Source organism: Emys orbicularis, chromosome 10 (genome assembly GCF_028017835.1).
Source record: "Emys orbicularis isolate rEmyOrb1 chromosome 10, rEmyOrb1.hap1, whole genome shotgun sequence".
NCBI lineage: Eukaryota > Metazoa > Chordata > Testudines > Emydidae > Emys > Emys orbicularis.
Window position 1 is genome coordinate 28,038,809 of NC_088692.1, and position 18,524 is coordinate 28,057,332.

At 40.1% G+C, this 18,524-nt stretch overlaps 1 protein-coding gene across 9 annotated transcripts in view; it reads right to left on the minus strand.

Annotated features, from left to right (window-relative positions):
• Positions 1 to 18,524, minus strand: part of RBFOX1 (RNA binding fox-1 homolog 1) — a 414,111-nt gene that overhangs the window by 117,277 nt on the left and 278,310 nt on the right. For all 9 annotated transcript variants that reach the window (XM_065412636.1, XM_065412632.1, XM_065412628.1 and 6 more), the window contains one exon: positions 11,755 to 11,808. In XM_065412636.1, coding sequence (XP_065268708.1) covers positions 11,755 to 11,808 — 54 coding nt within the window. The remainder of the gene's footprint in view (positions 1 to 11,754; positions 11,809 to 18,524) is intronic.

The following is an 18,524-nucleotide window of genomic DNA, read 5'->3' on the forward strand; positions in this document are numbered from 1 at the left end:
AGCCCACAGAACATGATTAAAATTGGAATTCAGTTGTCTTCACAAGAGAGTTTGATATCCCTGACCTAAATGGAATACCTCCCCCTTTAAAATAATCATATTATGTAGCTCAGTTATAGGTAAATGTACATGTGTGCTTGGTTCCATTCTGCATGCTTTATCTTTGGGTCTAGAAGGAGCATGTTTATCTTACAACCAAAGAAGCAAGGGAAGGACCTGCCGCCGAAGAATGAAGCGGCGGCGGTAGAGCTGCCACCGAAGTGCCGCCGATCATGGCTTTTTTTGTTGGTTTTTTTCGCCGCTTGGGGCAGCAAAAACGCTGGAGCCGGCCCTGCTCATGACTGCTCCTGTACCTCTTTTACTCCCTGCCCCATCTTTGTTCTTTGTAACCGTGGCAACCAGTGTGTCTGGACCAGCCTCCCAACCAATGTACACCAAGCACCCTCTTTCCTCTACTTCATAAAAACTAATGAGGTTCCATGGAGCATTTCACTCTGTGTTCATCTTTATATAGGTTACTGTATAACCAGAGAATACAGGTTACTGTATTCTCTGGTACCATTGGTGCCTTCAGATTAGTAAGATTTGGGGTTTGGGGAATATTTTTGTTGAAAGCAGTGGTCAAACTTTCATTGATATAGTTCTTTGCTTAGCACATTCCACCAGCTCCTACTGTAAACTTCCCTATAGTTGAGCATGCAAGAATCAAGTCAATGGGAATTCTATAGATTTGGAGGAGAGCAGCATCAAAACCTTATTGTACTGCACTTTATAATTAATACTATGAGGTATACATATACAGGATATTCACATATTTAACATGGAAAGATCTGTTATATTTATGTATTTTTTTCAAAAAATATGCAGACTAACACAATGATAAATATATGTTGATTAACCGTTCAGATTTAAATGTACAACCAATTAACTAATTTAATCTCTCTCTCTCTCTCAAAAAAAAAACAGCCGTTGGCATTATTCTTTGAATAATCCTTGTTTAGTTTCCATAATGGTATACATTTTAATGAAAAACTCATTATAACGTAGCATAAGGCATAATTAATTCTGGGTGATTCTTTCTGTGTAAATAGCTAGTACAGATGTTGAATTCCATTTTCTACTGGCTTTATTAATTTTTCATAAACCAATATTTCGACTGTAATGGGTTATAACAGCTCCATAGAAGTTTTAGAAATGCATTAACTGTCATCAGTGTTGTTAATCTAACTGGGATTTTACCATTTGTATGATAGTACTTTAACATTACATTTTTTAAACAGTGGTTACAGCTTTGTTTTATGCTTTGAAAATGTACATCTAGGTATAATTAACATAGGGGATATTGAAGCAATATTTGGTTAATTTGTCTGTATTTAGAAAACAAATTAATCTGTTTAACTAATAATGTCCTAGAATAAATTTAGAGGGGAAAACTGCTTAGTTGACAGCAGAGCTCAAAACTAAAGGCATATTGTGATGGAATACACTCCTCTATTCACACCCTACACACTAATGTAATAATCTTTGTATAAGGTATGCCTTGTGAGATATAATTTGAAAACTCATAATTCACTGGTCAGTATTGTACTGATAAAATATGTGTGGCAACATTGTATGTGAAGTTATAAGATTCACCCGTATGAGGTCATTAACACATTTTCAAAACCCCACTGCCCTACCCAAGCAGAATCATCATAGAATCATAGGACTGAAAGGGACCTCGAGAGGTCTTCTAGTTCAGTTCCCTGCACTCAAGGCAGGAATGAGTCAGCAAACAGGTCTGTCCCTAAGCAAAATAATGTGTGCTTGCATTTAAGCAGAAAACAGAGTCATCAAGCAGGAAGGGAAAACAAAGGAAGTTCACACAGGTAGAAAAAAACTGCAGGGATTATCCTTCCACACAGACTGTTTGTCTCCTGGTTCTCAGCTGGAAATATTTTTCAAGAGAGGGATTGAAACTATAATAAGGAGGGAACACCCCAAGGGACCCCTTCTCTCTCCCACTTTCTGTCTCTGGCATTGTACCTAAGATGACAGATAAAAACAGCAAACAGACATTGGACTGGGGGGGGGGAGAGGGGAGGGGTCAGTAACTTTGCTGGAAACATGTGGTGAGAAATTTTGCTTCAATACAATATAATTTTGTTAAATTAGACACTAGTAAGTGTTTTATCTTGTAACCATTTTGACTTTTATGTCTCATTACTTATACTCACTTAAAATATCTCTTTTTATAGTTAATAAACTTGTTTTACCATTTTATCTAATCCAGTGAGTTTAAATTGAAGTGTCTGGGTAACTCTATTTAAGATAATAAATTGGTATATTATTCTTTGAAAGTAATAATAGACTTAAAATATCTGTACTGTCCAGGGGAGGGCTGGGCAGTACAGGACATACGTTTAGAAGGAGAAATACAGGACTGGGGGTGTGTTGGGTTTTCTCTGAAGTATAGCTGAGGCTGGTGAGAGCTAGGGTGTAACTGGCAGGTTGCAATTACACACAGAGACTCAGGGTGTGGCTTGCACGCTGGAAGGCTGTTTGTGAGCAGCCCAGGTGGGAGCTACTGTAGCTAGGCATTGGAAGGCATTCAGGCTTGCAGGACAAGGCTGACACAGCCCCCAACTAGTCTGGACTGTACCCTGGTATGTCACACATCTAATCAGATTGCAAAGTAAATTGAAATATATATAGAAAACCAAAACATGACTGTACAAAAGTTATGTTTTGCATGTACTATATAGTGAACTTTTTATCTGAGGATCTAAAGTTGTTGTATAAATAATCATTAAGGCTTAAAAGATTCTGTGTGAAACATGGCTCATTCACTCATGTAGTGGTGTTTCTAGGACACCCGTTTCTGCTAAGTGAAATACGCTGGTGCTCAGAGACTGAAAGATTAGCATAGGGATAAAACCCCAGTGCTCAGACACTGCAGGGATGGGTGCCCTGGAAAGAGAAAAAAGGTGTGATTCCTCTCTCATACAAAGTCGTTCCATTTATTCAGCAATTTCCTGCCTCCCCCCATAATTATGTGCTTACATGTGCTATATTACAATAGTTCCTATGTTAATTATAAACAAATATTCATTTTAAAGCATAAAACAAAGCTACAATGGGAAATTACTTACCAAACTCTATTTCTTTGAAGAGATCATTAAAAAAGGATTTCCACTCTTGGATCTCAGCTTCCAACTGTGAGACAAGTTGGAGCTCTCCTAGCACTTTAAATGCCTTAGTGTTCTGAGGCACTGACAGTTGTGAAGGAGCATTAGACCCACCCCTATGTTCCACATGAACTGCCATGCTGGGGACAAATTTTCAAAGGCAAACATCACAGTTAGGAGTGGGGTGATTAATTTAGAGAAGACTGTATTATTACTGAGGTGGGAGAACCCACTCAAGTGGAGCCATCAGAAGTAAAGAGCAGCATTGGACAAAGCCTGGCACCTGTGGTGACTGTGGTTGGAAAGGAGCCGACTGAGAAGGTTCTGGAGGGAGCTGAGGCAGTTATAACAGAACATGGGGGAGGTAGATGGTTCTCCTGCCCAGCTATCAGTACCTCAGCAGGCTGAAAATTGTTCTTACCTTTCTTGCAGAGAACCAAGAATGGGAATCTTGTTTGTATAGTGTATTTAAAGAATCATGTTTTAAAAAAATAGTTTCTGTGTCTGTAAAATGGATATAACAATAGTTCCCTACATAACAGAGATGTGGTGAATCACAGAGCTCAATACCGAAATGGCAGACTGAATAATAAGTAGCTGTTCTTCATTTTTAGCAGCAAATCCTTTACTAAGGCATAGAATGCTTAACTATTCCATTATTATTTCACATATGAATACATTGGTCACCTCTGAAAGCACCCATGTGTTATTTTTCTCTTCCTCACTGCAGGTTATTTTAGTAAAGATAACTAAGGGCCAGATCATCCTCTCTCACAGTAAAAGCTTTGGGACAGGAGTTTTTCCAAGGGAAACTATACAAGAATTTCCTCACAGAGATTCCCCTGGATCGTATCATCTGGCGGGAAGTGGAAGGTTTAGCTCCTACCCCTCCCCCAAAAATCACTCCCAAATCTGATGGATGCCAGGGAATATGCAGGAGGGTCAGAACCATCCAGCCCAAGGCCCTGTACCCCCTGCAGTAGCTGCTTGTCAGAGCAGCTTCAATGGACTCCCTCTGGTAACAGCTTCCCAAGAGGTGTATTAACTTTTCCATGCCACAGCTGCACAGATGTCAAAGTGCATCCTCCACAGCCCAACCAGCCCTGGTTCCCACACCTTCCTTTCTCAGAACCCTGGACCATGTGCAGGGCCCAAGGAAGAGACTAGAAGCCCCACTTCTACACAGAGGGATTGTGATCTGCCTATGAAAGGAGGCAAATCAAGGGGCCTGATCAGGCCCCCAAAATATTATTAATTGTTGTTGTTATTATTTCTATTGTGGTAGTACAGAGGAGCCCCAGCCATCAACCAGGACCTCATTATGCTAGGCACAGTACAACCACATAACAGAAAGTAAATAACATGACTTTTCTTTGTAGCCACACTGAAAAAAATCACTAGAGGCATTTAAAAATTAGGAGGATTTATATTTAGGACTCATAAGAGCATAGTTCATACACCCCTATGAAAATCTCACAAAAGTATATCATCTCAGTAGCTGTATGAGGAGTCTTTAAACCTTTATTGGAGTATCTTGCTGGTGACTTTCCCAGTACAGCTTGACTTTTTCCAGGAAAAATGAAACATAATCTAGTTGCATAACTAAATTGGGAAATACTATCTCTAACACCTTACCAGTTCGATTACATCACTAATTTATTTTAACATTTCTTCTTTTTCCACTAGTCCTGTGCCTTTCCCTACACTCACAGATCCATGTGAATCTCTAATACACCATCATGCACAATGGTGCCTAAAGGCTGTAACTAGATAGTAACATTTCTTCATATTTCACCAGAATAATGACCTGTTATCTGAGAGAGATTCATCTACTCTAGACTTCAAGGTCACGTCTGAAACCCCTTTGCCCTCTTCTTACAAACAGGAACGCTACCAAAAAGCAATCTCTTCTCTGCTCATGCATGCTCAGAATATTAGCTGTCTAAAGTATCTAGGTCTTTTAGATAGTCTTTAGCTTTCTCAAGTTATGAATATTAAAAAATTAATCTATTTAGGGAATATGGGATTCTTCATGCCTTTGCAACAATACTGTACATTCTATTAATTATAGTGTAAGAAACCACTCAATTATTCACCATCCAGAGTAAAAAAGCCTTTCTCAGGAGGACTGACGGGTGCAGTGTAGGACTTAGTGTTGGGGTTAAGACTTGGGTAGTTGTTAGAAAGATTTGCTGCAAGATGCCCTAAGCCAATGGGAAGGATAGGCATTAAACATATAATATGCCCATGACATAAATAAATAAATAGATAAAAATATGATAACATAAGAACGGCCATTCTGTGTCAGACCAAAGGTCCATCTAGCCCAATATCTTGTCTTCCAACAGATGCCAATGCCAGGTGCCCCAGAGGGAATGAACAGAACAGGTAATCATCAAGTGATCCGTCCCCTGTTGCCCATTTCCAGCTTCTGGCAATCAGAGGCTACAGACACCATCCCTGCCCATCCTGGCTAATAGCCACTGATGGATCCTATCCTTCATGAATTTATCTAGTTCTTTTTTGAACCCTGTTATAGTCTTGGCCTTCACTACAGCCTCTGGCAAGGAGTTCCACACGTCGACTGTGTATTGTGTGAAAAAATACTTCCTTTTGTTTGTTTTAAACCTGCTGCCTATTAATTTAATTAGTTCTTGTGTTCTGAGAAGGAGTAAATAACACTTTCTTATTTACTTTCTCCACACCAGTCATGATTTCATAGACCTCTATCATATTCCCCCTTAGTCATCTCTTTTCCAAGCTGAAAAGTCCCAGTCTTATTAATCTCTCCTCATGTGGCAGCCATTCCATACCCTTAATCATTTTTGTTGTGCTTTTCTGAACCTTTTCCAATTCCAATATATCTTGTTTGAGATGGGACGACCACATCTGCATGCAGTATTCAAGATGTGGGCATACCATGGATTTATATAGAGGCAGTATGATATTTTCTGTCTTATCTTCTATCCCTTTCTTAATGATTCCCAACATTCTGTACGCTTTTTTGACTGCCGCTGCACATTGAGTGGATGTTTTCCGAGAACTAGCTACAATGACTCCAAGATCTCTTTTTTAGAAGATATATAGAAGAACTAGTGTTCTAGCAGAACACTCCTCCAAGTGGAGATAAGAATCTGTATCCTGGAAACTGTATTTCAGCACAATAATGATGGAAAGAAGGCTTTAGCTTAATACAGTTTATTTAGTAGTCACCCTGGAATGTATTTAAAATTAGTTAGATGTATAAATAAAACAAAACTTGTCAAAATTTACATGCGAGACAAACAGGACAGTACTTCTCCCTGTGATTCCTCAGGAGGAGCTGGCCTATACCCTTTTTAAATGGTGTTCTGACAAAATTATATTGAAATGGCAATGACATCTCTGTCAAGCATTTCTTGTTGAAGAAATCTGGTACTATAACTTCCTCATTAAAGCAGAAGAGGCTCTCATTCAAAACAGTATGTTTTTATTAGTTGAAAGAGGTCTATTTGAAGATAAAGCAAGTTTAAAAAACCCTACATATTGATTATAAAGTGTGTATATTAACAGCTGAGCACAAAAAAAAAAACCATTAATGGGTTTCATCTAATAAAGCTCAGGCCTTTTGCCTTCAACATAATATTGCTGAAGTGCTTTACAAAGATCTTGGAATGGAAAGGTTGTGGCAACTTGCCAATGTTGTGGTACAGTCTCCACTGTCTTTTGTTAGAGTGCTTTGTTAGAAATCCTAATTACAACAGCTGTATTCCAAAAGATACCTCATTAGCACATCGTTGTCCTGCCAGACTGGTCATCGGAGTACACACCCTCACCAAAATATTAAACCATTACTATCATAATGCTATTAATGTTATCATCTGGCAAAAAGCAGACATACTTTCTTGATGTTCTAATTTGCTTCAGCCATGATTATTTAAAAGCCACTTATAAAGCTACTCAGTTGGACAAAAAATAGTTTTGCGGTAATATCTTTCACAGGGAAATAATTACTTGCATATGCAGGGTCTGTCGTGTATCTCTGTTCATTCTCCATTTTATCTGTCACACATTTTCTTAATAAAAGGTCTGCTTTTATAGTACACTTAGAGAAAAAGGTGGAGCAATAACAATCATGTCACTTGTCCTACTGTTTACCATTATCTTCAGGGTTTTAGAGTTGATTCACATTACATTTCTCCACTTTTGACTTTAATTGTCTGCTTCAAGTTATCAGGACATAACTATATCTTAGATTTGCATTGCATTAGGGGATCTTTTCCTTTCTTTATTGATCTTGTCTTATGGAGTAATTTAACTCAATTCTAATTTTCTTTTGCATGCGGGGTGCTCTCCATCCAAGGAAGTGAGTTATGTGTATTCAAGTGGTGCATCTTATGAATCTTGTTAAGCTTTACCGCCTTATAGCCCGCATTGATGGAATATTTAATCACAGAAATGAGTTGGCAGATATGATGTACAATGCGGTTAAGCCTTGCGGCGTGTGTCTTCACCGGCAATTGAGAAACGGGTGAAACTGCCATTCATCAGTACCATCCTGACAGCTTTGTATAACCTTCTGTTTTTTTACTTATTTATGAAGATTAAAGGTGCTTTAAATCAACAGTTTCTCTGTAGATATATCATCTTTTATTTCCAAAGTGGCCAAATTTTTCATCATTTATTAGCAGGCAAAAGGAACTTCTTGCACTGACTGTGAAGTAGTAGAGAGACAATGTGGGTGAGGTAATATCTTTTATTGGACCAACTCCTGTTGGTGAGAGAGAGAAGCTTTCGAGCTCGCACAGAACATTGTCTCAGTACAGAAGTTAGCTCACCCACCTTCTCTCGCTAAAATCCTGGGACCAACACAGCTACAAAACACTGCACACAACAATGTGAAGTAATAGGTATTTTCCATGTTGAATTTTAACATGGCAGCACTGGAAACCATAATTAAATTAAAAAACTAAAAATCTTACCCATCTTAAAACCTTATTTCTAATTCTGAAGTCTTCAAAAGTTTTATTGCCTCCTCCCCAAATGACTTAGGACAGAATGGCACAATATGCCAAACCATTCAATTATTGTGGGCAGACACTACATTGCTGTTTTACTGTTTCATTTTCTATCACATTAGGAGATCTCAATGTAATTATTTTTTAAATAAAAATAATACTCTGCTTTTCAACCAAGTTTAAATACATCTGTGGGAAACATTATTGTTCATTCAGTATTTTAAAGGCACTAACAACATAGGAGTTTGATGTGCAGTTTAAAAAAAAATTGCCTGTATGTACGAATGGAATAAAATTTCAGATAAAAATAAAAAAAAATGAAGTGTCTTGATAAGAGCTTTTTAGAATGTGGTAGGCAACATGTCATAATTCATAAAACTAAATTAATACTGTTCTAATGGTAATTAAAGCTTCTCATTAAGAGGGGCAAACACCTCCCTGTGTTGGCAATAAAAATGCACTTGGGACTTGAAGAGGTTATACACAAAAATCAATAACCTGCCATTTTATAATTAAAAGACAAAATAAATGTTAGGGAAATGTCCACTAAATTAGGAAAATTACCTTTAGGAGAGATTGAAAATATTGATTTTAATTTACAAAATATGTGAACTCTTCATGCCCTAGTCTGTGAGACAATTAGAAGCCAGGTTGTTAATTCTGCATAAGCTTGAGAAAAATCGATAATTGCACTATGAGAATATTATGATATTTGTCATTAACACAAAGTCATTTATATAAAACGACTAATGACTCTGACTTCCTAATTCATGCAGGTTCAGGGTTGGTTGGCTAAATATATAAACCAGATCAATGTCACATTCTCTATTTTGACTTATAGACACATACAAAACTGGGAAATAAATCCTGCCTACGCTTACAGTAGAGCTAAAATAATTTAATTCCATTGAATTAAATTAAGAATTAAGCTAGGAATTAAGCGATTTAAATACCTTTATACATTTCAGTGCTATTTTAATACCACAATGGTCCACCCCACCAATCCATCACTTTAATACTTATTAACACTCTATAGACCAAATTCTGCTCTTGATGTGCCCACGCAGCTTCCTTTGATTTCAATATAGATATTTAAAATTGCTCTTGTTCAACATCTTTGTTTTCCCCCAAAAAATGTTTGACTGTTGCTGTCTACTCATTTATATACATATATTATAGCATTTGCTGGTAGTAATCATATTATAGTGACAGCTATGTATCTCCTTTTGAGATGAAACACTACATTTTTGGCCTTAGCTCAAAGTTAGTTTTTAAAGAATATGAAATAAACATGTCCTGCAATGTTTTAATTAGCTGAGTGAGTAGTAGTAGTATCTACTTTTTTTGGTTTAGAAAATAATGAAAAAGCTTTTTGGCACCTCATATACATACAAAAACATGTAAAAACAGACACATGGAAAGATAGGGATAGAGCTACTTAAACTAGTTTAGCATGAGATGCATGTATGGCTTAGGGGCCTACAAAAGACTTACATGATTTCAATACCAACTGGAATCTTTTAAATACACAGTGTCTGATTGACTCTTGCAGTTCAACTACTCACTTTTAACAGATAGTCTCTTCAGAATGGCAGTCAGCTGTGCTCTGAGGGCCTGATTCAAAGTCAATGGAGAGACTCTAACTTCAGTGGGCTTTAGACCAGAGCTTAACTGGAGTTTAAGTGTTATTATGGTTGCCAGGCGTCCAGTTTTCAACCGGAATGCCTGGTCAAAAAGGGACCCTGGCAGCTACGGTTGGCACCGCTGGTGGCACAATGGGGCTCCCTGCCTGCCCTAGCTCCACATGGCTCCCGGAAGCAGCCGCCAGGTCCCTGCAGCCCCTAGATGCATGGGGAGCGAGGAAGGCTCCACACGCTACTCCCGCCCCAAGGGCGGGTTCCGCAGCTCCCACTGGCCGTGAACCGTGACCATCGGGAGCTGCAGAGGTGGCGCCTGTGGGCACAAGGGCAACATGTGGAGCCTCCCTGGCTGCCCAGGTTGGGTGCGAGAGGGGACTCCGGGCTGGGGCAGGGGGTTGGGATGAGGGAGAGGGTTCGGGGGTGGGCTCCCGGTGGCGCTTACTGTGGCTCCCAGGGGCTGCAGAGACCTGGTGGCTGCTTCCTGGGAGCCGCAGTAAGCACCACCGGGAGCCCACCCCCGAACCCTCTCCCACATCCCAACCCCCTGCCCCAGCCCGGAGTCCCCTCTCGCACCCAAACTCCCTCCCAGAGCCTGCACTCCCCCCAACCCCCTCATCTCCAGCCCCAAACCCCTCATCTCCAGCCCCACCCCAGAGCCTGCACCCTCAGCCAGAGTACTCACCCCCCTCCTGCACCGCAACTCCCTGCCCCAGCCCAGTGAAAGTGAAATGAGGGTGGGGGAGAGTGAGCAACGGAGGGAGGGGGGATGGAGTGATTGGGGGCAGGGCCTCAGAAAAGGGGTGGGGCAGGCCTGTTTGGTTTTGTGTGATTAGAAAGTTGGCAACCCTAAGTGTTATGGTTTCACAGCACTTTTTCTAGATGTTACTGATTATGGCCCAATTCATTCAGATGGATGCAGGCACAATCCCATTGACTCCAGTGAGATATGAGCCCACGTACCCACAGGCAGAACTTAGCCACGCTGTAGATTCGATAGATAAAAGGTGGATTCCACATGTATAACATTAAAAAGATTTAAGTTATTTTAGGATTAGATACACCTTTTGGAATCTGTAACTTTCAGAGAAATACACTTGCACATATTAATCTGTACTTCTACTTGCAAAGAAATTGCCAAAGAATATATTAAGATATTCCATTTGCTAAAGCTTTTTTCCACTCTAACTGGAAAAAAATGTTTATACAGAAGTAAAACACTGAATCTGAAAAGTGAAATAATTCCCTCGTGCCAGTTGGCCCAAAATAAATGAAGTATCAGTTTAAAATGACATGCATCCTCAGTTTGGGGGATCTTATCCTACACTGGCAGTGGGTTACACTTCATGAACAAATAGGTGTGCTCCTTTTTAACTGCTTTGATCCTAAATAACTTAAGTAATGGAGTAACACCCAGTCAAGAGCCCTGAGTCAATTGTCATTTTCCCAAATAGGTCTAAAATTGCATACACAAAAAATTTACAAACAAACCATTGAAAAAAAACTTTAAAACTAATATTTAAAAGAAATAAAATGATTATGGTTATATTTTCCTGTTTTACTATTAAGTGTTAGTCTAAACTACTCCTTAGGCAAAAGTGAATGTGCTGATTATATATATATATATATATATATATATATATATATATATATATATATATATATATATATATATATATATATATATATATATAAAATAAAAGCCTACATATTAGTGTGCATTTCACAGAGAATTATATTATCTATTATGTAATATCAAATAACAGTCATATACTTGAATGTATTGTAAGGGTAGATTTTAATTTGCTCAGGTTATTGGTAAAAACCTTCATTATAAACTTTTTAACGATTGGCAAGCAATGTGAAATAAATGAACTCATACTCAAAACACTTTGTACACTTTCAACAACAACAAAAGCAAGATAAAATTAACAAGCATAATGGTACTCTTACCTGCATAGAATTCTGGACTATAAACTGCACCGACAACTGGATTTAATTTCCAGCCTACAGCAAGAAAACAAAACAACAACAACAACAGAAAAAGGATTGAGTTAATATTATAAATAATATTAATAAATATTAAATTTCTATATAGAAAATTAGAATATGAAGCTGTTACTTCAGGGTACTGTAGTTTTAGTGGAAGTTGTATGTAGCTATATAAGTCTGATTGCAGTATTTAGATACTTAGAAGAAATGATTAAACTGTTTATCTTTAACTATGCAGTTGTCTGGCTATGTCACCATGAAATATAAATGGTGGGAACTGAGGATTGTATAAAATATTGGCTTTTTTTTCCAGGAGTAGGGGTATATTTTGTGAATGCTAATGTTCATAAAACACAGACTGGTAAGCATTGGCTCAAGCCAGTAAACAGTGCATTGTAGGCATAAGCCACTTAAGCTTCCCCACACAGCTTTCCTACAGCAGTTCAATCCGGAGATATGAGAACATATCTATTTCAAGCCTTGCCTCAGCAAAGACTGACAATTATTTAAAAAGTGTGACAAGCTATGTGAAAGGGTCCCCCTCACACTCCCATATTCTCTTGAGTTAACAGGTGCGCACTGAAAGCTATCTTATTCTTAGTCCACTAAAGCCATTTCACTTGGGACATGAGACAACTTGGATCCCAGGTTTCCAGAGGCAGCGGAAAAATGGAAGAAATCCTAAACAAATCTGTATGCATAGAGTGGTATTTCATATTTGTATAAGACCTTTCATCCGAAAATGCTGTATTTAAAAACTATGATCCTGATCCTGCATCACTGGAGTCAACTACGGATTTGCCATTGTTTTCATTTTTGAGCAGGAGTGGGGCCTATATATGGTGTGAGGAACATGGGAATTATCTGTGTTAAATTTTATTAATGTGATAGATAGATAGATAGATAGATAGATAGATAGATAGATAGATAGATAGATAGATAGATAGATAGATAGATAGATAGATAGATAGATAGATAGATAGATAGATGCAACGGTCTCAAGTTGTAGTGGGAGAGGTCTAGGTTGGATATTAGGAAACACTATTTCACTAGGAGGGTGGTGAAGCACTGGATTGGGTTACCTAGGGAGGTGGTGGAATCTCCATCTTTAGAGGTTTTTAAGGCACGGCTTGACAAAGCTCTGGTTGGGATGATTTAGTTCAGTAGTTCTCCAACTTTTGTACTGGTGACCCCTTTCACATAGGAAGCCTCTGAGTGCGACCCCCCTTATAAATTAAAAAAACTTTTTTATATATTTAACACCATTATAATTGCTGGAGGCAAAGCGGGGTTTGGGGTGGAGGCTGACAGCTTGTGACCCCCCATGTAATAACCTCGCAACCCCCTGAGGGGTCCCGACCTCCAGTTTGAGAACCCCTGATTTAGTTGGTGTTGGTCCTGCTTTGAGCAGGGGGTTGGACTAGATGACCTGCTGAGGTCTCTTCCAACCCTAATCTTCTATGATTCTAAGATTAGATAGATTAGATAATTATGTCTATATATAATCTATGGGTTTTGTGGTTATTTTACTGATGCATAAAAGGTTTCTAAGAGTTAAATCCTGCAATAAGCCAAAGCAATGGTTGTAAACACAATGCAACTGCCTGCTGCTCATATAGATAATACAAGGAAACCACTATTTGCAGACTGCTTCAGCTCCCCTCTGGAGAAATCCATAAACTAATTAAAACCAGGGTCAGAGTCCCAGGTCAGAAAAAAGGTAGTTTGAATTGGATAAAATATGACAGGCACGCACACAGACTTGTGGGGGGTGGGGCTGTCCAAGGGGCAGCAGTTGCAGGAGGCATCCTGCCTCACCCAGCCTCAGTGCTTTGGGGGTGGGGAGGAGGGAAGCAGTGCCTGAGTTAAGCAGAAGCCTGAGTTAACCTGTCAAAGAAAGGTTAAGTTTTGGCTAAGACATTATGCATTTAGGCTTTTGTTATTTTTAACTCGTTCTCTCTCCTTGCAATGTTCTATGGATAAATAATTCATACTCTCTTTTGAACACTGCTTTTACTAGCTGATCACAGCTCCTGGAAAGGATTCCATAGCAGAGATGAAATCCAGATGGACCTGCTGGAGATCAATATGTTTGGGCGAGATGGAGGTAAATATGGTTGGTAAACAGGGAGTGCTGTAGCTCGGGTGATCCAGTTTAAAAGTGGGGTGAACCACCCGATTCCATTCTCAGAGAAATGTATGCAAACTGCACTTGAAATAAGTGCCCTCACACTTGAAAGAAGTGCCAACAGAGAGATTTAGAGAGATCACAGGTGCAGCTCATCCCTGAACTATAACAATTTGGAATCCCCTTCATCTATCACTGAAATGTAGCCATCTCTGGCATGAGACACAATAAGTGTTTTTCAGAAAACAGCAACTCATCAATGTCAGAGCCCAAGTGATGGGCGTTCTTCTATAAAAACAATTCATTGATAAGATAGAACAGATAGTGAAGAACAATACTATATGTTATCTACACTTCAGGGGCAAATAACATAAGCCTAAATATCCAGAATGTAATTACCTAAGTTGGAAATTGGTCAAGCCATGGTGACTAATGATTTTTTTCTTGTGAATTTTCATGAACACCTGAAGGGTATTTTGACTGTTGTGTTGCACCAAATTTTCTCCTTAAAGATCCCTGATCAGTGCAGTCCAAAAGATGTGTTATTTGAGTGAATTTCAGATCCTTCAGTCTCTGCTGTCAAAGGGGATGACACATACTGCTCAGATTTGAACTAACACTAATGGCCACTCAATTTGTCAAAGAGAAAAAAAAAAATCCTGGGAGATGCAGATCGATGCTCACAGCTGAAAGTCGCGCCCATATTTCATTTCCTTCCCATTCCCATTCTGATGGCTGTACCATCGAACTTTTGGAAGCTAAGACAGGAAAGACTTCATTCATCATGAAAATAACAACCATTAAACTTTACTTTATCTTGTCAATGAAGTACGTACTGGCCCATAACTGTGTGGGTTAATCAAGCATGATAGGAGCGAGGAACTGTCAAAGAACCCCGGTTTAGCAGTTGGATGAGGCAAATTCTCCCCAGTGAGTATAATTTGATGTATTTGCCTTATTGTTACAACACTAATCTCCCCTCATGTTGAAACTCTAAAAGCTGCAACTGTGGAAAAAATAAATCTATATAGCCATCCAAAGAAATATAGGTTAAGTGCACTGTAGGGAGCAATCATGTACTGTAGGAAGCTATCCTGCTTTGGCAGGAAGATGGACATAACAACGTCAAAGGACATTTTCCACTTCTAAGGCCAGATACACTAGTGTGGTGTATCTGCTTTGCTCCATGTTGTCAGTAGATTCTGGCTGTATAGTTGGCATAACTAGCCATGACAGGATCACCCCATTGTAAGGGGATACCCTAGCGGCATAGAGGTTCTTACAACATCTTTCCTCTTTGCTGTTTGCACACTTGGCATGGCTGGAGGAAAGGGATGTGGCAAGGATACCCCTTCACTGAGCTGATGTTTGGCTGTGGTTTCAGATTCTTAGGAACTAGCTCAGCATACAGAAGTGCCAGTATCAAGGCAATGCAAAGGTGAGTTTTGCAGCACCTCTCTATATCCCTGTCCTGACTTGTGCTACCAGTTCCTTGGTCACAGCTGAAGCCCCAACTCTAATACCACTTATGCAAGCCTGTGTGCCCTATAAGCCCACAGGTTTCGGTCTAGTGCCTTAAATTATAAAACGAGCATTAGACTGAAGAATAAACATTCCTGGACTTAAATATGGGGCATGATAGGCTAGAAAATCTAAAGATGTCTGAAAGTCACTTTGCCAGACTAGTGCATGTTCCTTACAGGCAGGTAACTCACAATGAAAAAGCAGCTATATTTCCAAAAGAGATAACAAGCACAAGGTAGGTAACAAAAATCCATCTATCTGCTAGCATAAACTTGCATGACCAGTTGTGGTAGCAATTACATACACCTCTACCTCGATATAACGCTGTCCTCGGGAGCCAAAAAATCTTACCGCGTTATAGGTGAAACTGCGTTATATCGAACTTGCTTTGATACACTGGAGTGCGCAGCCCTGCCCCCCCGAAGCACTGCTTTACCACGTATATCCGAATTCGTGTTATATCGGGTCGCGTTATATCGGGGTAGAGGTGTATTTCTTGAGTAATTAACCATTTGGGGAATTTTTCAAGGTTTTATTTCCAAAAGCTCCTAACTCATAAAAAAGAACCTTATAGAAACAAAACTGTATTTGCATATCTGTTAGAAATCCAGGTTTATTCTGTTTTAGTATCTGCTCAGTGTGTGAGTAGTGTGTTCATTATATAATCTCTGCTAACGAACTACTGGTAAGGTGCCTGGGTGAAACATAAAATACAGCACATCATAATTTTTTAGAAATGCAATCTCCCAAATACCTGATATAACTATACAAAAGACAAAACGGTGTGTGCTGTGACTATATTATGCCTACCACTCAGAGACTCGTACACTTAAAAATCGATCCCCATATGTTGAAAAAAGGACCTTTAAGAATACCTACATATATAAACAAATTATTCCAAGTTACTTGCCTCAGACACAGCTTGCAAATGCTGACACTTATGTAGAGGGGCACATAACATAATATTTATATTTTAACTTTTACATCTCATTTGAAAGATGGCACCTTCAACAATACAGTACCCTTTAATACAATCATGGTGAATATTGGTTCAGTGCCTACAAATAGGCAGAGGATTGACAAATATTATCATACAGTTTGTGGATAATTGATATTGAGAATATTAATTAAAGGACCCAAAGTATGATACTGGAAATCATGTCTGTATTTTGTTCCTATGAATATAATTATTGTTATAGCCCAATGTGTTTATTGTGACATTGAAGCACTTATCTACATGTGCTCACTCAGTCAGTCCCAGCAGCTTGCTAACAGGGGTGTGAAGGTGCATGTGGATCAGGCCTGCTGACAGCAATTCTGGGCCCCAGTGCAGAACAGTTAATGGGCCCCCAGGCATGCACAAGAATCACAGAATCAGGATTGGAAGGGACCTCAAGAGATCATCTAGTCCTCAAAGCAGGACCAATCCCCCAGACAGATTTTTTGCCCCAGATGCCTAAATGACCCCCTCAGGTTTTGAACTCACAACCCTGGGTTTAGCAGGCCAATGCTCAAACCACTGAGCTACCCCTCCCCCTGACAAGCTGCGCCCACGCATGACATTTGGGCAATGCTGCCAGCTCCGTTGCTGGTGCCCAGCGAGCTGCTGGCTGCGGTGCTGGGAGCGCTCTTCCGGAATGGCCAGGGCTTCCAAATGCCCACCCAGTAGGGTTGCCAACTGTCTAATCGCACAAATCCAAAGACCGATGGCCTACCCCCTACCCTGCCCCTTTCCTGAGAACACGCCCCATCCCACCCCTTCTCTGAGGCCCGACCCCCTGCTCACTCCATCCTCCCTCCCTCCATCGCTCGCTCTCCCCACCCTCACTCACTTTCACCAGGCTGGGGCAGGGAGTTGGGGTGTGGGAGGGGGTGCAGGCTCTGGGAGGGAGTTTGGGTGCTGGAGGAGGTCCAGGGGGAGGGCTCCGGGAGGGAGTTTGGGTGTGAGGTGAGGGCTCTAGGCTGGGGTAGGGGGTTAGGGTTCAGGAGGGGGTCAGGGGTCAGTGTTTACCTCAGGCAGCTCCCAAAAGCGACTGGCACAGCCCTCTGGCAGCGGTTCCTAGGCAGGGGCCCCAGGGGGTCTCCGTGCGCCGCTGCCCACAGTTCCCAGCCAATAGGAGCTGCGGAGTTGGCACTCGGGGCAGGGGCAGTGCATGGAGACCCCCCCTCAGGGGCCACAGGGACGTGCTTGCCGCTTCCGGGAGCAGTGTGGAGCGGAGCGAGGGGGCAGGTCTGCCTTAGCCCTGCTGTGCTGCCGGCAGCAGCTGGGGGCCCCTGGGCCCTTTTAAATCACTTGAGCCCCATGGCAATTGCCCCCCAACCCGTCAGCGGGCCTGTGTGTGATACTTTGAACAAGCACTACAAACTAGGTCATTATGTGGGCTTACATGTCTGATTGCTGATTTTTCCCAACCGGAGAAAAGATTAAAAGTGAGGAACACAAGACAAGAAGTTCACGAAAAAGCTTCAAATTATGTGGGAAATGCTTTTATCAACACAATTTCAGGAGCCTACATTAAGGTGTAAAAAAAATGACAATACTAAAAAGCAAGGTAACACATACTCTGTGTGACACCGAAATAAACTTGTCCCTAAAACACATGATAATATTCATAATAAGATTGAGCTTCTTTTTCAAGCATCATCATCCCTAAGGCTGGATTTGATATTTGATGCTTAATAGAGAAAACCCTGTTCCTTAGCTGTGTCGTAAGATTAATTTAAATATGCACAAAATCATTTATAACAAACCTTCTTTTATCCCCTCTGTCATACAACATATTGAACAGAAGAGTGAAATCTTCACATGTATATAAAATATTCCAACTTATTGTTAGAAAAAAATGTTATTGTATGACCCAGTCAAGCCTTGTGCCTGTCTGGCTTGATTCACTGGGATGACATTTTATATAAAGATTAGCAACAATGAAGGAAGCTTTCCATTTTCATCACTTGGACAGACACATATTCACATGAATTAAAAAAAAAACTAAGAAAAGTTTCTAGAAGAGCCTGAGGAATTTCAGACTAGTACTTCCCAAATTATTATAAACAGGTCAATAATTATATGTCAAATTGA